At 45.9% G+C, this 24,171-nt stretch overlaps 1 protein-coding gene across 1 annotated transcript in view; it reads left to right on the top strand.

Moving 5' to 3' along the window:
• The window catches only part of IL5RA (interleukin 5 receptor subunit alpha), a 28,356-nt gene extending 13,128 nt beyond the window's left edge, over positions 1 to 15,228 (top strand). The window contains exons 8-10 of the mRNA XM_069473831.1: positions 10,386 to 10,482; positions 11,600 to 11,684; positions 15,142 to 15,228. Coding sequence (XP_069329932.1) covers positions 10,386 to 10,482; positions 11,600 to 11,684; positions 15,142 to 15,228 — 269 coding nt within the window. The remainder of the gene's footprint in view (positions 1 to 10,385; positions 10,483 to 11,599; positions 11,685 to 15,141) is intronic.
• The last annotated feature ends 8,943 nt before the right edge of the window (positions 15,229 to 24,171 follow it).

Raw genomic sequence — 24,171 nt, 5'->3', positions numbered from 1 at the left:
AGCAGACACACAGCAGGTAGATTCCCATGGAAGACTGGGAAAGATCAGGAAAAGGCCTGAGAAATGGACAACAGTTCCGAGTCTGCAAGGGGCTGGGTCATGCTAAGTTGCTGGGCTCCCAAAGGAGAATGGCGCCCTAGAGTAGTGTGGCACACAATCAGCACAGCCTTATGGGTGGCCCTGGAGTCCCTCAGAGGGACGCAGAGGAGCAGCACCAGGCTTCCTGGGGAGAGGGAACTGAAAGGAGGGTAAAAGGAACTGAGACAGGGCCACAGTCACCTCCTCCATAAGCTCATTGAGGCCAATCTTCCCTCCCTCCCCTCCTCGCCAGGTTGGTGCCCCGACCTGATTAAATTGACCCAGCACCCACGGGACCCCCCAACCTCGCTTCATTTGAACAAAGAAAATTCACTCTGTTCCCCAAGAGGGAAATAAATAGTAGAAACATTAATCAGTCTCGGGGAATTTCTAACAAGGTTATTATTCTTATCAAATGCCCATGGTGGAAGCTTAATTTTTGTTGCTTGAATTTGGTGGATTTCTTTTTTAAAGTACTGTATGTTATTCCCCAAGGGCTTGAAACTCACCAGCCCCAAACTATTGATATTTCTAAGTGTCTTCCCAACACTACCAAATATTCAATTTTAGAGATTTTTTTTTTTTTCTTTTTTAGTGCTGTCCACTAAAACCCCTCAAACCAACATGGTGGGGACCAAGGTCAGAATCCCAAGTAAGAAGCCAGTAATGCCTCCGGGGTCTTTGAGTTTTGAAGTTACAGTGTTGACTGTCAAGAGTTTGGAACTTGTAGTGTGAGAAAGAAGCATTAGCTAAATCAGGAGATCTAGGTTTTAGCCATGGCTCTGCCAAGCTCTAGCTCTCTGACCTAAGTTAGAGATGGCAAAAGATAGTATTTTGTGAGCCAAGGAATCAGAGACTGCTCACAGTACAGTGTCAGGAACCTCAGTTTAAATTGTCAGAAGGAGCGGTGATCTCCTGCCACCACTGCAGGGGACAGAGTGAAGACCAGTGTGCCTGGGTTTTGCCACCCTGACCTAGTCAGTCACACTAACCTCTCTGGGCCTCAGTTTCCTCACCTGTGAAGTGTGAGTGCTACATCCAAGGCTGCTCCCACCTCTGCCACTCATGGCCTCCCACGCCTAGCAGCCCACCACAAAAGTGCTGAGAGTGAAATTGTGATCCGTAATGAGCACTTAGTTCAAGCTTGTTTTTAACTTATTATTCACTTTCCACTTTAGAGCTCTCGTTCCGTTATTATTTCCTAAATAACAGCTTCCCGGTTTGGATCTGGGCTTATTATAGTTTCCCCCCAGGTGTACCTCGCTGCCATTATCTGTGGCAAATCCCATTTCATTTACTGCCACCCTTTCATGCAGATGAGCTGATTAATATCACTCCTCACCTTATAAATCCATCCTTTCTGGAATTTACTCCCCTGCTCAGTTTAGGATCATTAGTGAATTTAATCAATGCAGACTTTCCATTTTCATCAAGATGATTAATAAACATAATAGGAAGTCCAAGCCCCTCTGGGACATTTTGCATGGCTCTTCTTTACCCCTCGAGGATGCAGCAATAATTATGCTCAGCTAGGAGTCTATCAGGCCTCTTTGCCATCACACTCACTTCCTTTCAACACCCTTCCTCCTCTCCTGCCTTGTCTTACAAATGACACACTGGAGCCCTCCACCCTCCCCCCATCTTACTCCAAGGCCCAACTCAGCTACCCCCCCTTTCTTAGATATTAAGTCCACCCTGTTTATTTTTAGGTAAGGAATGGAGGCTCAGAGATATTAAGTGACCCAGTGGTTGTCAAACAGCCAAGAAGTGGCTATTACTGCACATTTTCTCAAATAAGTGACATATGAGCCAATTAGTAAATTAGAATAGATTCAATTACTAATTAACCCATTTTATCCCAAGGTTATAATAGTATAAAGAATGAGACACAGGGTATGTTTGGAGTACTGAGATGAGGGAGCTGGGGAGGCAGAATTGCTGTCCCAAGGTCCCTGGCCACCTGAGAGGCACAGGGGATGGCAGGGGGAGGTCTGAGAGCAAGTGCTTTTTGCCTGTCCTGAACTGTGCTGGAGACCGGCTCCCCTCCTGTCCTAGGATTTCCAGAGCATGGAATTTATTTATTTCCCTTTAGAGAGAGAGTCTTGCTGTGATGTCCAGGCTGGATTCAAACTCCTGGCCTCAAGCGATCCTCCCTCCTCAGTCTCCCAGCGAGCTGGGACTGCAGGCGGACCTCCTGTGCCCGGCTGGAATGTTTTAATGGCAGCAGCAGTTGCATTTATCAGTGCTCGTTATCAACTGCCCTTGAGCAGCTAGCTTGTCTGTCTTATCTTAACAGCTAACTTCCCAATTTTCACAATTCTCCTTTTTAAACTTTCTTAACTTCCGGATTATTCTGTGCCTGTGTTATCTTTGCTATCTCCTGTTTACCCAAACCTTTTGTTCCCTGACCGGGTCTCAGTGAAGTTGGGTTTCTGAAGTCCTTCAGCTCCTCTTCCCTCCCCTTCAGGAAGCTCACGTGCCAAATGTGAAACAAACAATTAGGAAAACAAATTTTCCCACCATTATGTCACGTGGTTCCCTTGGAAACGACATGCCAGGCTGTGTCTGGTCAGCCTCAGTGGTTCTGAGACCCGGCTCTCAGTGACGGGGCTTATCCACAGTCACAGTTGTCACCCCTCAAACAAACAACGGGGTCTTGCCCACCGAAGGCCAGGATCTGGGTGACGATGCTCTTGGGTGCCATTTAAAATGTGTTTTTGTAAAAAGCTTTCTTTGGGCTTGAGACGTGCGGCACTTGCCCCCAGGAGGGTAGAATGAGATTCAATTTTGAGATGGCTCAGTCAGGAGGTCTCGTCGGACGGGGCTCTGCTGTCTCCCCGGGCATCTCCGTCAGCAGCCAGACGTGGTGCTCACAGGAAGTCGCCGCCATCTTTCCTGTCACAGTTTGTGCTGGGGGGTGGGGTGGGGGGTTAGAGTTGTGTGACACATCCCAGAGTCTGTTAGGACTTCATGAAGAAGGTGAGAGATGGGGGAGGGGTGTGCTACAGGCATCTGGGCTGGGGTGGAGGTAAGGCCACCACAGGAAATCTGTGCCCTTTTCCTCTAACTTGATATTCAGGGGCTGATGTGTGAGGAAACCTGGGACGTTTGCCCCGGGCACCTGGAACCAAAGCTGGCTGCAGGGGCTGGACTCCCCTCTGGGACCATCCAGCCCTGTCCCTCTGACTCTGACCCCCACTGACCCCCACGCCTGAGGTCTGCTCTTTTCTTTCCCTCCCCTTCTCTCCCCTCCCTCCTTTTCCTTCTCTCTCTCCCTGCGCCCCCGCCCAGCACTTTCTTCCTAAATCTCTCACACTGGAGAAACAGGGAGAGGACCAGGAAAGGGAAAGGTGAATGGAAACATCGCAGAAAGGCCAGCACGACACCTTCCAGAAGAATCGTGCACACTCCAAGGCTTTCGTGAGGTCAGAGATGGCAGCCCCTGGGGCCACGCAGCAGCACCGACTGCTTGGAAGTCGAAAGAGCCGCCCAGGAACACTGAGAGAAACCCACCTAGGCTTCCCCAAGACTAGCACAGCTGACTGTGGGTGGGGCTGGGTTTTTTGTGCAAACGGGGGGATTTCAGGTGGGTAAACGCTGGAGCTGGTTTGGCCGCTTCCTTCTGCTGGGGCTCCTGTGGTTTCAAGGCTGGTTAGTCCCTGCCTGCCGGCCCCGCCATCTGTTTCCAGCAGGGAGGCAGGGCCACCTCACCCCGTGTCTGTCCTGCTGGCCTGAAGGAGGGCTGGCCAGGAGCTTTCAGAGCTGTCCCCAAAAGCCAGGAGCAGGGGGTTCCCACTGTGCTTTCAGGCACAGCCACCTCTGTTGGTGCCCACACTGCCCTTCCATGCAGAAATCCTGCCTCGTGATGAGACGATGACTTAGAGGGACTCTGTCACAGAACCGGGCTCCGTTCTAGGCACCTTCACCTACATTGTCTTGTGTGTCTTCACAAAAATGGTTTTCCTGGTTACAGATGAGAAAATAGGTGCAGAGAGGTGAAGGAACTGCCCAAAGTCACACAGCTAGTAAGTGGTGGATCTGGGCCTGGCACCCAGCCACAGGACTGGCTCCATACCTTTGCTCTTTCTGTCGTGCTCTGTTGCCTGTGGGTTATTATTCCAGCTGGGGAGACTGAGGCAGGAGGGGCTGGGGGCTGGGAGGGGGTCAGCCTCCACCCAGACCAAACAAAGCGGAATGAAGTCACCTCTTCAGGCTACTCTTGTTTAAATGTTTCTTTCCAAGTTGTTGATAATTTCATTTTAACACAGATCCTTGAGGACCGTCCACACCTCAAGCCCCTCCTCTTCCCCAGTATCTGGAATATTTGGTATGTGTTTGTTTCTCTTGACCTGGGCGTGGAGGATTCCGACAGCGCTCCAATTTTGGTTTTGCTTTGATGCTTTAGGGAAATTATCTTGATGTCTTAGTTGGACACAATGTATTTCATCCTAATCATAATGATCATGCATAATATTTATTGAGCACCTGCTGTGTACCAGCACTGTGCTAAGCACTTCACATGTGTGAATTCATTCAATCCTCATCCCTGTTTTATAAACAGGAGGTCAGAGTCGGAGAGGCCACCCTGCTCAAGGCCAAGTGGCAGTCAGTCCTGAGCACACACAGACACATGCATGCACACAAGCACACGGCTCCTTTTACCGCTCTTACTTCGGTTCACTTGAGCCTAGTTCCTCCAAATGAACATGGTGCAAATTGTGTGCATTTTGCTCCAGGTCCTGGACTTCTCTATGTTTTGTTTGTTGAGATTGCATCTTGCTGTCCCCACTCTTTTTGGCTCCCTAAACCATGTACTGCCCACAGTCTATTTGACAGCTTCCTCGGAAAGCTCACCGGCCCAGGAGGTTTGCTCCTGGCTCTTGCTTGCTTTGGAGGCCTGTGATTTGGTTTGGGGGGCCCTTTCCTGAATGACACCACAGCTCACTCTCCAGCCAGAGGCAAGCCACGGGAAGCTAGTTAAACCCTGTATCATAGACTAACATATTGACATGCTCTCAATTACCCAGCCCTGTTGGTACCATTTGAACTTCTCCCAGCACCTGCTGGTTCTAAACACACCGCGGGGCTGCTCTGTTGGAAGAGTCCCATCAATTTACTAATCAGCTCTTTTCCCTTGAAACCTATTGTTGAGTCTGAGATCAGATTCAAAATCAATATGGAAGCACTAAAAGTTCATACTTGTATGGATAATTTAAGGTGGAGCAGGCTTCCAAATCAAATTTACCTTCTAAAGAGCCATTAGTCTAAACTGCAGAGATCACAGAATTCTAGAGCAAGAGGGGCTGCAGTGCCAGGAGGGAACAGATTTGACACAGCTCCCACGGCAGCCGGAGGCAGAGCTGGGACTAAGCCGGGTCCAACCCTAGAGGCTTCTGCCCTCTGCATTGCCACCATCCCATCCCACCTGCACCCCACCCCGTGTCCCACCCCACACGCATTCCTGGATCATAGAACAATAACAGAGTCTCCATTAGTTGACTTGTTTGCAAGGTCAAATGGTTGAGATGTCAAAAATGATGGAGACTGAGGTCACCAGAAGCCAGACAGGCTGAGTTTCCCGAATGCTCTCAGTTGGCCACGTCTGAAGGGTGCCCAGGAATGCAGTGGAGTCTGCAGGCCTTCCCCTCCTTGCAGGACAGGGAGTGCGACTTCCTCTTTCTGAAACTGATCTCTGCATAACCAAATGGCAGTGCCCATCGATTTCTCGAAAAGAAACGTGTGACTTCAGTTTTAATGGCAGAAAAGGTATTCTCCTTGAGTCAGAGAGAAGATTGGAATTACCTAGAAATACTTGTTTTTAGAAAAATCTCAAGGCTGGAGACCCCAGAATTCAAATTAAGGATGTATGAAGGGATTTCCCAACTTTTACAGTATTAAAATTCTTAAACACTTCGACCCCAAAAATGTACACTGTTGGTGGGACTTGTCCCCCTTGTTCTACCTTCAGGAAAAACGGAGTCGACGCTTACTTATTTACCTATTTGTATTAATATAATTGATCTCAATTTTTTGCATTAACGAATAACTGAACAACAGATAATCCACAAGTAATTTCCACTTGGCAGTGAGCATGTGAAAGCTTTTTCTTGCACGAAATTTACCTGCCAATTCATGTTTTCTTCACAGAACAGCTGCCCTAGGTTGTGTTCCAGGGGGTTGGTTCTCCCCTCGGCTGTCTGCAGGGCAGTTGCTCTAATGTATTGTGGGCAACTAGAGAGACCTGGCTGGGAGAAATGACTACTTTGCCAGTTCCCTCCAGGCAGTGACCGTGACTTTGCTTCCCATGTAGTACCTTGTATGCATCCATAACCTTTTTTGATGGAAGGAAATAAAATCAGTTGCCTCTGTATTTTTGCTAATTCAGTGAGAATCTTTGCTTATCAAAGTGAGAGCTGAAGTGGATAACTACAGAGTGGTTTAACTGAAAAGATTTTTGTAATCATGGTCAGAAGAAACGGTGCCATTATCGGGACTTGACATATCAGGCTACCGGGTGTTGCACAATTCGAAACACAAATATGACCGAGTGTGTGATGCTGATAGTATTTACAACACTGCTTGCTCTTTCTGCAGGACCTAGACTTTTTCTGTTTAACCTAGTTGTAAACAGGATAACTTTTTTTTCTGTTGACATACCCTTTGCTGAATTCGCATTCCCTATATGCGAGTCTAGCGTTTCTGAATGTACTTATCAGGAGACTTTCACAATGGGTGAGGGCAGGGAATGGGTAGTTTCAACGGTGGGGAAATGAAGCAGGCTGATTCCTCATTCAGGAAACCAGACTGGGAAATAAAGTAAGATGGTATTTGATTTGCCGATATTAGTTCATCCCAGTTGCTCTTTATGTTAGCTAAGAGCAAGTGTAGTAAAAACAAGGTTTAACAAGACACTCATTTCCAATCCAGAGAACTCATTATTAATCCTGGAGCCACCAAGTATCTGTGGGATTTAGGAAAAGAAAAGGTTTGTCTCCCTGAGGGTCTGTTTTCCATCATTTTACAAACTGTGGCTAATGCCTGTTTGCAAAATAATAGACAAAAATGCATTTTAAAATAAAACTTAAAAAAATAATATAGTCATACATTTTTAGTAATGTGATTCAGTCCCACCTAGAGCCTAGGGAATGTCCGAAGGATGGTAGTTTGTAAAGCAGCCACCTTCAGTTAGGGAAGCAGCCTGCAAACACAGCCCTCTCAGACAGTGGGGACATGCAAAATGACAAAACAGGGCTTCCCTCCAGGGAAGTATATCCAGCTATGGAGATCATGCTCCGGAGCATTCTCAGTGACAAAACAATGTTCAGAATAAGTGAAGTGAATCTCCTGCACGTGCAGTGTGTCCTCAGCTTTGCAGATGGAGGGGACTGGAATGGGATTCCTGTGCCCTGGTTAAGAACCTGGGCTGGTTGGCCAGTCCTGGGCTAGAATCTGGGCTCCCCCACTTACTAAGCTGTGTGGCCTCCGCTGACTTATTCTGACCTTCTCTGTCTAAGTCTCTCCATGTGTACAGTGAACATAACAGTGTCCACCTCAAAGCATCACTGTGAGAATTGAGAACGTATGCTGAGCACTTTGCATAGTGTCTGGGTACCTGTGAGCCCTCAGAAAAAAGTGAATGTAAAAACATGCATGGAAAATAAGCTCTGAGCTGGGTGCAGTGTCTCATGGTGTAATCCCAAAGACTTGAGAGGCCAAGGTGGCAGAATCACTTGAGGCCAGAGTTTGAGACCAGCCTGGACAACATAGCAAGACACCCCATCTTTAAAAAAAAATGCTTAAAATTTAGCCAAGTGTAATGTTACGGATCTGTAGTCCCAGTTACTAGCCTGGGTGACAGAGCTAGACCTCCATCTCTAAAAAGGAAAACAAAACAAAACAAAACAAAACAAACCCCCAGATAAAAAAGAAAATAAACTTTTAGTTACTCCTGGAAACTGATGATTTTTATTATTATTTTTTTTAATACTGTAACTTTCAAACTCTCAGCAGCAAAAAGGTACTACTTTTCTAAAATCAATTTTGGATTTTAAAGGTGTGCGTCCATGAAATGACCGTGCCCTGGACTAAGCAAGTGGCGCTAGAAAAGGCGCTGGCTTGGGAGGGGTCTGAAGGATTCTGTGTTTCCACTGCCTTGTTTGTAGATGAGGGGACCAAGGTCCAGAGCGATCGCCTGCCCAGTGAGCTGGGACTAGACCCAGGTTTCCAGAGCAGGCCCCTCCTGTGTTTATGACGGGGTAGGTCGCGATGACTGATGCAAGGGAGGGGACAGGAAAGGGGACAGGGGTGTGAGGAAGGGGAAGAATCCAACTGATTTCGAGGATGAAGGTTTGGGGCCTGGCAAGAGCAGGGACTGGGACAGGGCAGCTAGTGAGAGAAGTGGTTTCAAGGGGAAGGGGAGAGTTTGGGTTTGAATGTTGTCAGAATGCCTAAGCGGGTTTCACTGTGGGTAGGTTAAGATCCAGACCTGAAGCCGTGTGTCAGGGCAGGGCTGGGAAAAAGGACTGGGAATTAAAAGATGAAGCTGTGTTAAACAAAGAATAGACCACAGCAGGAAATACCAAAGGGCCAAGGAGTGAGCTGAGAAGGCCAGTCGAAATTAAGAGGGGAGAAGAAAGGGCCATGGAAGAAGAGGAAGATTTGGGTGCAAAAACGAAGAACACGGTTTCAAGGTGGGCTCGACTGTCAACTTCTGCAATTCAGCAAGGAAGACAGTAAAATAAAGTTGGAAAACAAAACCAAGAGTCTTTTGGTTCAACTAAAGGGAAGTCACAGGTGATTAAAAAAGCAGTTTTAGAGATGGGGAAATGAAGCCGCCTGAATCCGTTATTCAAGAGATTAGGCCGGGAAATAAAGGAAGAAGGTACAATGACAGTAGAGAGAGATGGCAGAGCAGCGCAATGGCTTGTTCAAAACGAAGGGTTCTATGGATATTTGGAAGCAGAGGGAAGAGATGGAGGAAGAGATTGCAGCTCTGGGGAGGTCCAAGATAAACCTCCAGGAAGCATCTTCAGGAGGCGTAAGAGCCAGCGATCGAGGCAAAGCTGGGGTCACCAGCGTTAACTCCAAAGGCACTGCCCCTCCTGACACTTGAACGTTTGGGGTTTCAAGTATTTTGGAGCTTTGGGAAGTCTAAGGCTATTAACTAAAACTCGAAAATTCCACGCGCATGTATTTCTCATTTGATACAAGAAACAGGGAATGGCAAACTGGAGATTAGAATCTCTTCTCCTGGGCGGTGTGGCTGGAGCCTCACCACAGTTCCCAGCGTGGCCGTCCGTTAAATCACCGCGTGTGCTGCTCCTCACTGGGGCCGTTCTCCCCCGATGTGCTACGCTGCACGCTGGGGGCGCTTGCTTGTGCCCTTGGACCACTGTATCCAGTACCCTGTCCAGTGCCAGACACGTAGCAGGAGCCCAGTGAATATTTGTCCAATGGATGAATGAGGAATGAGTGAATGAGTGGCCTCTCCTACAGAAAGGAAATGTGTATTCTCTAAGACAACTCGGATTCCCATTATTCTCTGAAAGTGAATCAGACATTTAAACACCATTTGGTAAACGGCCTTGAATTTTTCTTGAATTTATTTGCAGCGCTTCAAAAAAACTAAAATCATACCCCATCCCTCAAGCTATCATCAAAGCCCATAAAAGAATCTGTCCCTTGAATGTAGATTAGAAACAAATTTAAAAAGAGCATAAGGTGGCCTGCAAAAGTCTGACTTTCTGTACCGACTTCCTGATCATTTTCTTCTTTCCTATCTGTGAAATGGGAATAATGGTCAGGGGTGCTTTGGGGAGAATTGAGATTGTAAAGCACTTACAGCAGAGTCTGATGGCTTTATTGTTAACTACAAGTATTATCTCATACTTCACTTCCTCCAGAGTTCGATTCACAACTTTGTAAAATATTTTGATTGCAGTGCGATTGGGTTCCGAAGAAGGTTTACAGTTTTGTAGCCTCATCATCTAAAAACCTTACTGTGCACCCAAAGCTGACAAGCTCCAGGACCCAGGTAGCACAGTACGTGGAATGGACCCCATAAATATTTGCTGATCGAGTACACAATGCTTTAAGCTTAAAAGTGGCCTCACTGCCATCATTTCATTTCACCACCATGTCAACTTTGTGAGATGGCTGTTATCCCCTTTTGCAGATGAGTAATCTAAGGCTCAGGAAAGTGAAACTACTTGCCCAGGGTCACCTAGGACCTGCGACTCAAACCTGAGCTTCCTTTCTTTTTTCTGCTGTGGATTCTAATTTGGATTTCTGTCTTTGTTTCCCACCAGGAAATGATGAGCAGAAGCCCTTGACAAGATGGTTTCTCATTGCGCTTATGGCAACCATCTGTTTCCTCTTGTTAATGTCCTCCCTCCTCTGTAGAATGTAGGTATTCTTTACCTTTCGGTGCCTCCAGTGGGGTCTGGGTATTGAATTTTTACAGTCTTGCTGTACATCTGTTAGACAGAGGGCTCTTGTTATCCGGTGGAATTTATGGCATTCTTTTTTCCTAGTGGCCTTTGCAGGATGAGTGTGGGCCAAACCAAAGGTGGGAGAAACATCAGGAAGTGATTTATAGTAACTGGACAGAGCACAACACAGCGCTCAGCCATCACTCACCCCTTCCTGAACTTGTCAGCAGCCTACGAATTTCTACGAAGGTTTTCCCAGGCGTGTTCTTTTGACGCCTTCACAGCCTTCCATTCAGGACCTGGCTGTCTTTGTTAAGTTGCCAGTGTGGGTCTTTTACATCCCAGGCAGAGCAAGGCTGCCCATTGGAGGCTGAAGTCACCATAATGCCTCCACGTCCAGTCCTCAATTAGCAGGTTCCAACCCCTACCTGGCCCTCAGTCGCCAGGCCCTGGGGTGTCTGATGGCTATTAGGTAAAACACAGATTCTAGAAATGTCATGCAGATCTGATGTCCTATCCTAAAGCCTGCAATTGGCCTGTAAGTACTCTTGTTCCACTTTAGCGTTCAGTAAGGAAAAGCACCTTTGCGGAGGCTTAAGAAAATGTTCTGTCTTGGACCTTTCACAGTTTAGAAAATGACTTTGCTATTGAGCAGCTTTACTATTACAAGTGTTATATTCAGATGACTTCTATGGGCTGGGGGCTGGCAGTTCAAAGGAGGGGAGAAGGAAGTAAACTGTGAGCCAGCACAGCTGAGGAGGGGATGCTGCAATCAGTGCTGTAGGTAACGGTGGGGCACCCCACACTTGAACTTGACATATACGGTCCATTCTTCAGAGATTAGGCCTGGGGTCATGCATCGACAGGGAGCAGTTACCATTTTGTCTTTCCAGGGTAATTCAGAAGCCACATCAGAGCCCTGCAGTACTGTCAAGGTCTTCAACTATTACTGTGGGAGTCTTGGTCCATAAAGATTTTGAATTTACAAAATAGCATGTCCTGGAATTAACTAGGTCAATTCTTAGAGTAGATACTTAGGGACAAAAGGGATACTCATGCTCACCTAATTCCCTCCTTTACTCTGTTTTCAGGTGTCATTTATGGACCAAGTTGTTTCCACCAGTTCCAGCACCAAAAAGTAACATCCAAGAGTTCTTTGTAACCACTAACTATGAGGTAATGTTGAAAGTTCTCATGATATACCATATGTCTGCGGTCCCCAACCCCCAGACCTTGGACAAGTACTGGTCCATGGCCTGTTAGGAACCGGGCTGCACAGCAGGAGGTGAGCGGCAGGCAAGCGAGTGAAGCTTCATCTGTATTTTCAGCCTCTCCCCATCCCATGCCATCCTCTCCCCCCACCCCCACTCACCATCCATGGAAAAATCGTCTTCCGTGAAACCGGTCCCTGGTGCCAAAAAGATTGGGGACCACTGCCATATGTGCCCAGAGTTGAGTCCCCTGGGAACTGTCATTGGGTTTTGGTTTTCTGTATTATGAGGTAGGGTTTTTACTAAGAAGGCCAGGAGTCTTTCCGTTGCTTCAGTTGTTCTGTTCTTTGACTGTTTTGTTATACATATTCATTACTGTCTTTACCTTTTAGAAAGGTCCCATGCAATTATGAGTGTTCTCGCCAGTCAGACTTGAATTTTAATTCATATCATCATCTCTTAACGGACTCTGGGCAATTCCTTCAATCCTATGAGCCCCAACTTCCTGTTGTGTATAGTACAGGGCACAGATGAGATTGTACAACATTCCACTCAGCTCTAGCATTTCAAGGTTCTATGTTTCTGCATGTGAGTACCTAGTCAACAGAGAATTTTCAGGGGAACTTTAGTGCTTGAATATAAAAAACCATACAGAAAGCAAATGATTTCCCCAAGTATGGTTTTTCTCAGTCCTGTTCACCATTAAGGGCACTTAGACTTAACCCAGTGGTTACTTACCTATGGCTATCCAATAGCTCTGGCATCATTTGTTGGAAAAAAAAATATCTTTTCCCCAGTGAACTGTCTTGGCATCTTTGTTGGAAATCAGTTGTCTATATGTGGATAGGTCTATTTCTGGAATATCTGTTTAATTTCATTGATCTATTTGTCTATCTTTATGCCAGTACAATACTGTCATGATTACTGTAGCTTTATTGTAAACCTTGAGACAAGTTGTGTAAGTCCTCCAGAAAGGATTCTTTTCCAAAGTTGTTTTGGTTATTCTAGGTCTTCTGCATTTTCATATAAATTTTAGATTCAGTTCATCATTTTCTACGAGAAAAGGCAGCTGGGGTTTTGAGTGGGATTGTGTTGAATTATAGATTAATTTGGGGAGAAGTGACATCTGAACAACATGGAATTTTCCAATCTTTAAACAGGGCATATCACCTCATTAATTTAGGTTTTCACTAATTTCTCTCCGCAGTGTTTTGTGATTTTCAGTGTCTAATTATTGCCCTCTGTCAAATTTGTCCTTAAGTTGAATGGTTGTTTAGATCTGGGATCAGCACATTTTTTTTTTTTTTAATAAAAAGCCAGATAGTAGATATTTGAGAGACAAACGGTTTCTGTCTCAACTCTTCAACTCTGCCGCTGCAGTCTGAAAGTCGGCACGGAAAACGTGCCGATGAATGAGCGTGGCTGTGTTCCAATAAAACTTCATTTACGGAAACAGGCAACAAGCCAGATTTGCTCCATGGCTGTCGTTTCCCAACCCCTGATTTAGATCAAGCAGTTTTCTCAACAAATTTAGGTTTCTCTCTAGCAAAGTAACTAATGATTGGGTGAACCGCTTGGTGGCTGGTTGTAGGGAAAAGAGAGGGTCGATGAAAAACTCACCAAAGTGGTTGATTTCAATAAGCTATGACCTTTCTTTAAGAGTGTGTAGTTTGGGTGTTTGAGATGATTTGTAGATAATAACAGTGACTAACCTACTGAAGCAGAGAATTAAGGCTGGCAAAAGAATCACGCTGCCCTTGGTTCGATCCTTGTGTTGTCCTTTATCCGAGGCACAGCCCATCTGCTCTTGTCCCCTGAGCTTTCCGGAAGGAGAGCGGGCCCCAGTGTGGAGCCTGGCGTCGGTCACCTGAACGTGTGCTGCCAACAACCTCCCCTTGCTGTCGCACCCTCGTCCCTGAGAAAACCCATCTGACGGAGGCAGCAGACTTAAGTCATTTGTCCTGGCTTCTCAATGGAACATCTCAATGCTGGTAGCTAATTTCCCTCCAGAGCCCTCAAAGGTTTTTTTTAATACGCTGAAGTTGGTGAAAGATACTGGTTTAAAAGCTTATTGTAGAAGCTTGTGGTCTGTTGCTAATTAAAGTCAAGTCATGTGTGCAAAATAACAACTCGGCCTAGACAAGCTGGTTTCAGAATAAGCAAAGGATTAATGTCAGAGCTTGACATGGCCTGGCTTCTCAGGACAACTTATTCTCTTCTCACATGGCGGAGTTTCGCATAAAAACAAACCGGCGAGAGAGCGTGTGGAACTGGGGAAATGAAGCACTGCCTGGTGCTGTCGGCCCTGTGGGCGAAATTCTCCACCTGAGGGAACATGTGGGCGAGTGCGGTGCTGACCGCAGCTGGGCCGCGTGTGGCAGTGCCCTGCCTCTGCCTGCAAGGCAGCAAGAGCTGTGCAGCCCTCTCGGAGCCTCTGCTGCAAGGACAAGAGGGCACTTGGTGCTCTGGGCAGTGGCCACCGAGAAGCGTTTGGCTGGTAGGAAAGGAAACCCTCTGCTTCTCATGATAATTTGCACTTCCGAGCTTGGGGTGGGTGCCAAGGTCCTGGGACTTAGAGGAGATCTGCCATCCCACAGCTCTCGGTGACATGTTTCTGCTTGCTCAGGCCTCAGGTAGAAATTGTTTTGTAACACACAGGAGACAACGAAGGAGGAAGGTGAGTTGGCCTTCAACAGTTGGAAAAAAAAAATGCTTATTTTAAAAATTCTCATCCTGAACTTTCAATTTAAGGGACTGGTTTCCAGCTGTTCTTTGTTTCCACAGTGGTAACCAGAGAGGGGTCCTCCCCAAATTAAGTTGCCTATAAACTATTTAAAGTAACGCACGTAAGGCAGGGACCATCTCTGTGTGGCCATCAGTGCGCACCCAATGCTCAGCATCGTGTCTGTGTGGAGCAGGTATGAAAACATGTGTTGGATGAGTAAATGGCAAAGAAACAGGACCTCTTATCCATGGTTTTATTTTGTTGCCAATGCTCTAGTTGTTATCAGCATTGTTTATATAATGCCAAACTTGGACTGAGTTGCCCGAATTTAGGGGAATACTACAGTAAACTATGGGTGAAATATGATGGCGCTATTAAAATTATATAGCCAAGGTACATATAACGCAATTTAAAATATTATATGATGTTACAGAGAAAGAAATAAGTTTATAAAGCTGTGTGTCCATGACTTCATGTAAGTGCAAAGAACACTTTACGCCTAAATAAAGAGCTGTGGAGAAGCAGTGGGCTGTGTTTGGGAGATAGGTTTATGGGTAGGTTTTTTTCCTGCTTTTCTGCATTTTCTTCAGTGAACATTTGCTATTTTCATTTCAAAAACAGACTGAAAACTAATTGTAAAGAATTCAAAGAAAAAATTCTCTCACAGATATCTAAGAAAAGATGATTTGTTTTGCAGAAAGCTGGGTCCACTGAAACAGAAACTGAAGTCATAAGTTATGTGGAGGAGCCTGGATTTGAGACCCTGGAAGATTCCGTGTTTTGATCGTCACTGTGGCGTTTCCAGATAAACTCACACATGCAGGCCACAGTGGGCAGAAGAACAGCGACTGCTGTCTCTCGCCCAGGAGGCATTCAGAATTTACTGACTTCTCAGTTTAGCTGCAAGGCAATACATCAGGAAATACTGGTCCTGTAACTCTTTTGATGGGACACGTTTCATCAAAATCTCACAGCAAGGAGGCTGCTTCGTCTGAGCATTCGGCCATGTCTGTTCTCCCTACACTGCACAGGGTGGCACCTCCGCACCTGCCAATCTTTGTGATTTGCATAACTTACCTCAAACTTTTTTGCACAAGAGACGGTTTTTAAGACTGAGATCCAACTATGTTTACTTCTGGCAGTGCCAGTTTGGCTGTTGAAGCTGCCAGGGGTGGCCCTCAGCTGAAATCTCAGGAAGAAAGCAGCCTGCACCCGCCAGGAGTGAATGAGGAACTTGGATTCAAGACTGCCTTTCCTATGGCAAATGGGAGGCACAAATTCACGGTGCCTTTCTTTTTTTCTGCGTTCTAGAATACTTTCCTTTCAAGTAGTGTGTGTATGAGAGACAAAGAGAGAGAAAGAGATTATGTCAAGTTCCAGAGGCCTGGTCCAGGGAGCATGATTTGAGACAAACTAATTTACAACCTAAAGAGCTAAGACATCACCCCATATTGAAAGATGGAACAGGATTTTGTTCAAAGATTATATTCTTGAAGAAAGCCTTGCTATTCTGAAAATATACTGAGAACGGAACTGAGCAGAATTCAATTATGAAAGGGATCACTGGGTCAAAAATGACCTTTCAGAAGAGATGTTTGCTGCCAAAGATTTCAGAGCAACTTGTTGGTCAGGTAGCGCTAGGTGGATCCTAATCTCTTAAATTTGGAAGGGTTCCAGCAGGCCATCAAACATCCCAACAGATATAGAAATTCTTCCTTCTAACATCTTCGCATACGAGTCCGAATCCAGATTGGAGGCCTTTGTGGTGGGCAATGAATGGGCCACAGGTGGAACCAAGTACAGGGAAGTCCTGGGCAGAGATGGGCAGGAGGAAGCTGAAGGGACCCAAACAGTGCTTGGCCCTGGGTCAAGAACCTGTAGACAGGGAAAGGAGGTGACAGTGCTCAGGACCCCCAGCATGGCACACTCTTATATGCTTTCTGGAGTTAGTTTAGCCCGTTTTGATCCAACAGTGGGGACACATTGACCACCGTATATCTCCAGGGGTTGTTTTTTCTGATTAACCTATAATCACCCACTGTTACTAGCAGAGTTGGGCCTGGATGACAGGCACAGCAGTCGTGACAGCTGTCAGTTATTGGTTGTTTCCCAAATGTCAGCGTGGTTGTACCAGATACTTCAGACATCGTCTCTAATCTTGATGAGCCCACATCATCTTACAGTAATCTGTGTCACTGCCCCCATTTTACAGATGCAGGCACTGAGGTGCAGAGAGGTTGTTAGGAAATGGCATAGTGAGGAGTTGAATACCAGGCCCAGGTGACCCCAGTAGTGTGGAGGGGACAGCCAGGGAAAGGCTGAGGCTGGCTTAGGGGTGTGGCCTAGAAGGCAAGGCCGGTGGAGATGCTGCTATAACCTGCAGAATGTTTGATTGCCCGACTGATCCAGAGTCTCCGGGAACGGTGTTGTCAGTGGACACCTTAGGTCACAATTGGAGCCACCCGGAGGGCTCATTAAAACATAGGCGAGCTGGCCCCAGCCTCAGTCTGATTGAATAGGCCTGGCTGGGGCCCGAGAATTTGCATTTCTAACAAGTTCCCAGGTGATGCTGATGCTGCAGGTCCCCGGACCACACTTTGAAAACTGCTGCTCTGGGCAATTCTTATGAATGGGAAAATTTGAAAACCACCTGCTGAAGGAATAAGTGGTAGAAAAGGCCTGCGAAGAAACCTGCCCTCCTGGGGGACCTAGAGCTCCCTGCCTGAAATCCAGCGTTGTGGAAGCCACCTCTGCCCAGGAGGCTGGAACAGAAGAAGGCAGCCCCCTCAGTGTGGCCAGTTCCTCATCGTTTGGTGCGGTGCTCGCTTCAGAGACGCCTCCCTCGACCTCAGCAGCCAGCAATCACCTGGGCTCTGCAGGGCTCCTTGCCGCCCTGCCCTGAGCTGGCACTGCCATCTGGGCCTGGGTGTGTGTCAGGAGCAACACAGAGTAGCCCAGGTGGCCTCCCCGGTGGAATGTGAACTTCTTCTTCCCTTCTTGGCTTGTGGAACTCATACTCATTTTTGGGGATCCCATATCCAACGTCACCTCTTCCACGAAGCCTTCAAAAGTGGAGTTGGTGGATCCTGGGTTCTCACCCTGGGCCCCACCCCCACATTGGAGCTGTCGCACTGTGGGATGTGCCATTATACACTGTGAGCATCAGCAGGACGGAGCTCACGGAAAATGCATCCTTTTATGTGCGGTGTCAATGACCGTACCTGACCTTAGAAAATGTAAGTGCTCATCGGACCCTCTTAAGGCCTCTGTCAGCCCTGGCACGGCACCTTGCATAAGGCGGGAACTCAACAGTATTCAGCAGGGATCATCAAGGCCAACAATAATACCGTGGCGAGTAAGACAGGTGTCTGCAGAGGACGTGATTGGGAGTAACAAGTGACACACGTGCCTGGCCAGCAGGACGCTATTGCTTGATCTCTTTTTGCTGACAACGTGGCTAAGTTGTTATGTATAAATTGCTGTATAAAAGGGGTCAGGATTCAGAAGAGGCTCATTTTGAGTAGCCTATGCTATTCTCACTAGTCTTGTCATGGCAAATCAGAGAGTTTGAACATTCACTTAGCGGGAAACACCATTGTCAGCAGGTTGATGTCAGCTGAGGTCAGGCTGTTGGCTCCCAGCTCTCCCCACCTCCCACCAGGAGACTGTTCCTCCTACAGCCTTCACAGACACGGGTTCAGAACACACATGCTTCTCCAAGACATCCTTTCCAACAAGGATTTCAGCGCAATCTCTTTCCTTGGCATTTGGAATTTACTGCATGCAGCACGGTGGCCTGTGGGGGACACTGGAGGGTCAAGGTCACGTTTGCCAGCAGCTCAGCCACCTGAGCCTCATTGAGATGCCTTAGGCCTCAAGCTACGCATGCAGGCTGGGGAAGAATCCATGTGGGCAAAGAACATCCTGATTAAAAATCCAAACGTTTTCATGGTGAGACTTGTATGTGTCAGGACCATCTGTTGGTGGAATTAATAAACCTTAGGTGCTAATTTGTGAAAGAAAAAGTAGATATCTGGAAGTGAGAACAGAGAACTGAAAACAATCTTTGATGGCACGAGCAAAGGTGAAAAACCTAATTAGAATAGGGCTAGTGTTAGCCTGAGGGTCTTCGTGACAATGACTATGTAGCTGCTCCCACTTCTATGTCCTACAAATCGAGTTCCAGGGTACGAAGTTTTGGAAACCATTTCTTATTTTAGAATTCTATATTGAACTAAAGGACAATCTTGTTTTTTTTCTCCCAGTATCCCTCTGCTTTAGGGAATAGATATGAATGTAAATGTGGTTCAGAATGAGACATGTTTAACATAAATGACAGTGAATTGTCTAAGTCTGCAAATTGAAGGGGGGGGACATTTCTCAATTTTTCCCCTAAATATTCCTAAATACTCCCATCCTCTGTCCCCACTATTGTCTTCAGCGGCTCTCAGCTAGGACTATTGCATTAGCCTCTGCACTGACCTCCTGGCCTCCAGTATCGCCTCCGGTATCACCTCCCTCTGAAGGATCCAGATAAAAGGCACATCTGCCTATATCACCCCTGTCCAAAACCCTTATAGAGCTCCCCATCATCTCAAATTAAAGCTCCTTTTAAACAAAATCGACTGTGACTCAGCTCCTCAGTAGCTCTCCAGCCACGCCTCGCAAGGCTACTGCCTCTGTTACGATCCACATGCCCATCACTTCTCTGCAAACACCACGTGGTCTCATCCCCCCACGACTCTGCTTAAACTCTCTCTGCTGGGAAAAAAAATCCCTTTCAACTTTTTCTTCACCTTGTTGACAGTTTATCTCCTAAATCTGCACTCTCTGTGACCTCAAGGTCTTTCCTGAACTTCCAGTTTGAATTAAATGTCCCCCTATGTTCCCCAGGCACCTTATGTTTAATTCTGTCAGTCACTATACTCTTTAAACATGTTCTGTCTCACTTAAGTGTAAACACTCTGAGGAGGAGAACCGGGTCTCATTTACCTTGGTGTGCGTAAGTAGGAACTGAGTGCTGGTTGAGCATAGCCTGACAAAGAAAAAGGAAGTGACCTTCTTAAATGTATACCAGAATATTCCACTCGGATACTGAAGAGCTGCGCTCTAATTGGTAGACTCATTTATTAAAGCTGTGTGATTATAACAGAAATTAATTCATCACTGGAGCTTAAAATAACAAAGTAATAAGAACTCACAGTTGGTGTGATGCTTGCTTCAGAAACACTTCCCTGACCTCAGCAGCCACCAGACACCTGGGCTCCTCAGAGCCACCGAGCACGTCCCCTGCCAAGCAGGGACCCCCGGTACCACCCATTTGGTCCCCAGTGTGCGTGTTAGTTGTCAGGAGCAGCACTAAGTGGCCCACGTGGCCCATGGGCGTTATTTTAAAGTTCCAGTGGACTCTTTTCAACCTGAAGGTGTGTTATTAAGTTTGTTTCATTTATTAAAATTAAAGGCCAAGATTTGTCCCTGCCAAGTGACAAAGTGAAAGTATACAAACCTGAGGTTGAAAACTGGAGGAAAGAAATTAACAATAAAGTACTAGTGTCATAGTTCAAAGGTCAGCAAGCTTCTTAAAGGGCCAGATAGTCAATATTGTCAGCTTTGAGGACCACACGGTCTCTACTGCAGCTACTCAGTTCTGCCATGATAGCATAAATGAGCCGTAGAGGGTACATAAATGAACATGGCTGTGTTCCAACAAGTCTTTATTTACAAAAAATGGGCATTAAGCTGGACTTGGCCAGAGAGCCAGTATTTATTAGTACATAGCTTAATGGATTAAAAAATGTGTCACATTTGGGTGTGTTGTTTCTTTTTTTTTTTTCAGAAAAGCAACCAGTTTGAGAAAATAACAATTATGTTTAATCAATAAAAATCATTCTATTGGGGGATCAGTGGTGAAAATATTTGTGTTTCACTGAACTTAACCTTGTTGTAAGTTGGTTTGCAAGCAACCCAGATCCAGCATTCTGTTCCTACTTTTATCTGTCCACACTTTGCACACCATCTTTCAAATAAGTGTATGTTTCTGTCTCCTCCGGAGAACCATGGGAGGGCAGCCTTACTCCTGTTTATCTGAGTTTCTCCAGTGCCCAGAACAGGGCTTGATGCATAGGAAGCACTCAACATCTTATTTGTTAACCGCTAAATTCAGGAGCAATAGCTAGGCTGATTCAAACCCCCAGTTATTTTGTCTCAGATATTTAGTCCTAATATTATAGTTGATAAATGGTGCATCAGTTACATAACTTTCTAATTAGCTGAGCTATGGCTTATGTTCTTAGCAACAAGCCCATTTCATAACTTTTCAAAATATTTCTGGAATTCCGCCCCTGCCCCCATGCCACTTTTCACCTCCTTGCCACATAATCTGGGCCTTTGTCTTAACATTCCTTGCTGCCAGCTCTAAGAGGAACCTCACCCACCACTCCTGGCTCTCTGGAAATACACACAGACACACACACACACACACACACACACACACGCCATTCTCACACCATCCAAGGAAAGGGGGAAGAAGAGTTCAGCAAACCAAACAGAACTCAAAACAACAAACCTCATGCCTCATCCTCAGAGCCATCAACCTTCAGAGATCTTCACATCAGCAAGCCCCTGGAATTTCAAATTAGAAATTTTTTTTTTTTTTTTTTTTTTTTGAGACAGAGTCTCACTCTATTGCCCCTGCTAGAGTGCTGTGGCATCAGCCTAGCTCACAGCAACCTCAAACTCCTGGGCTGAAGCAATCCTACTGCCTCAGCCTCCCAAGTAGCTGGGACTACAGGCATGCGCCACCATGCCCAGCTAATTTTTTGTATATATATATATATATTTTAGTTGGCCAGATAATTTCTTTCTATTTTTAGTAGAGATGGGGTCTTGCTCTTGCTCAGGCTGGTCTTGAACTCCTGAGCTCAAACAATCCACCCACCTCGGCCTCCCAGAGTGCTAGGATTATAGGCGTGAGCCACCGTGCCTGGTCCAAATTAGAAATTAATTACCTCAATGGGGGTGCATCTTCCTGCCTGTGTAAGGTTACCAGATTTAGCAAATGAAAATAGAGGAGGCTCAGTTACATTTGACTTTCAGATAAATATTGCAGGGGACATGTTTATACTAAAAAAGCATATTTTTAAAATCTGAAATCTAAGTTTAACTGGTCCTCTTGAATTTTGTCTGGAAACTGTCACCTTGTAGGATAGCCCAAGTTTGAAGAAACATCTCTAAGACACCTGAAGTCAAATACAACAGACAAACAAACAAGCAAAAAACAACATTTGCAGTCAAGGACAGAGCAACAGACAAGCTGGGATACTTCGGAGCACAGCAATGTTCCCATTTGAGCTGTGTGGGCTCTCACTGCAGGAATCCCACACCTGGGAGCTCGGCCCATGGCCCTGGGGGTCACTTTTCAACAGCTAGTGTACGATGTCCATGGAAATTCACCACTGCCTTCCCTTCTTGTTGTTACATGGGAACCAGTATCTGTCTATCATCTATTTATCTACTGTTTGTATATTGGTCATCTATCTATGGGTAGAGACAGCTAATGTTTTGGAGGAGGCCCTGAAGCCACGCCACCAGCGTCTGCATTCCTGGCCTCTGTGGCCAGCTGTATGACCAGGGACAAATCTCTGAACTTCTCAGCCTCAGTTTTCTGCATATGAAATAAGAATAACAAATAGTAACTAAATCGCCGGGTTGATTCGCACTGAGAATGGCACATACTCTGAGCATAACCATTGTTGCCTATTATTATCACTGCATTTCTCTGTACTGTGACAAAATCCTGGTCATGGGTACCTTGGCTCCCTCACCCACATCTGGATGCCACATCATTCCCCTGTGCCTAGAGTAGTGCCTGGAGCAGAGAGGACAGCCACTACAGTCCTTTGCTGAGTAACCAACGTCGGGGGCCTTATCCTCGTCCACTCTTCCGGACGGCTGTGCCCCGGGCCTGGCCATCACTCAGAGCTTCTCACTTCCCACATCTGACCCTCAGACATCCCACCTCCTTCCTCACCGTTTTCCTCTCGCCTACTCAGTGCCCTGCAATGTTCTCTCATTCTGGTTCTCTGAAGTCTAGTTCCTTGCTCTATCCTGTCCTTTCTCTTGTTAAATACTTATTTCCAGGGGTTGAAATGCACTGAATTAAGAGTTATACATTCTAGTCCTGACTTTCCAATTGTTTGTGTTACTTTGGGCTTCTCATATCACCTCTTTGCCTTCGTTTCATAAATGAAAAAGGAATAAAACCTGTGTCTTCTGCTTCTTAGAATGAAGAGCCCTTTGAAACCTATAAAACCATATTAAAGATATTACTCTTTGTTAGTTAAAATCCTAAGACACATATGTTTCCTGGTGTAGTTTGTGTTGTTCATAATAATTGGTAAGAACATGTAGCAAAAGCCCAGTGTACCAAGATTGGAGATATCACATTTAATGGCAGCTATATTTAAGTACCTCAGCCTTGCCGTTTCCAGACTTTCAGATCTATCATGTGGTTGGCCCTTTTTTAAAAAAAGCTTTCTCTGTGTGATCTGTATTATTCGGGCTCTGCTAATCTACAACTGCCCATAAATGTTGGTGATAAAGGCTAGAGGCCAATTTTGTTTAAACTGTGAGCTCTGTTGAGTATTGTAGTTTACACTTGAGTTGTGGAATTGGAACATTTAATCTGCATGGCCCATTTAGCACATGGGGAAAGGGGCCTCCCTGCAGAATGGGCAGCCTGGCTTGCCTATTGCTATCACACGGTGGCGGGGGCTGCCGAGATCATACGAAATGGTGCCATGTGTTCTCCTCCCTCTAGGTCTGGGATGGGGGGATGCGGGCCCGGTGCTCGGGGAGTACAGTCAGGAATCACACCCAGGCTCTACCCCCGAGGTGCTCTCTGTCTACGAGAGGGAAGAAGACGTGAACTAAAACAATTTACATACCAGGTACAGAGGGATAAGTGACACGAGCAGGTACTGACCACGTGCCTTGGAGGGCAGAGAAACGAGAGGTCGACACCAGATGGGGAAACTGAGGAAGGCTTTGTGGGAAACCTGCCATCTCGATGAAGAACCTACTGCTAAATTCTTTTATATTTTATATTAACATTACTATCAATATTTAGTTTAGTAAACAGTCTATAGTGCTAGTAAAATGATTACATATTAATATTAAGAAACAATATTTAAATAAAAGGTGATAATGGATGTGCTAGTTGAGTTCAGCTCATTTTGGTGATGGGCAGCATCAACATTCTACATCTGCAGTTCTGAAGTCCCTTGAGAAAAAAAAAAAAAAAAACTGATGATAAAACAATCACTGATGTTTGGAGAGCCATGCATTTAGAGCTTTACAAACTTTATTCCATCTAGTAAGTAGCAACTGTCAGAATGCATCCCAGGCAGTCGCACTCCAGAATCCATATTCCTAGCCTCTGTATTAAACTGCCTTTGTAGGGCTTCCGTGTCCAGCATTTTGTAATGGAATCATTTTGGATATGACTCCAAGCCCACAGGTTGACTATAAATCCTTGATTTTAAAGGCTTGCCCCTCAAACCACTACGGTTGGCCACATAACTTTTTTAGCCAGAACATTGTTCTAATCGTAACATCAGGAAAATACAGTCAATTCTTAATTATCTGTGTTAATGGATAACAAGGTAATCCAATATGGTGTGCAAAAATCACCTGTTGGTTGATTATATCACATTAAATTACTTTAAAA

The sequence above is a fragment of the Eulemur rufifrons genome, chromosome 7, assembly GCF_041146395.1.
Source record: "Eulemur rufifrons isolate Redbay chromosome 7, OSU_ERuf_1, whole genome shotgun sequence".
Lineage (NCBI taxonomy): Eukaryota > Metazoa > Chordata > Mammalia > Primates > Lemuridae > Eulemur > Eulemur rufifrons.
This window is presented reverse-complemented; position numbering and strand designations above follow the sequence as displayed.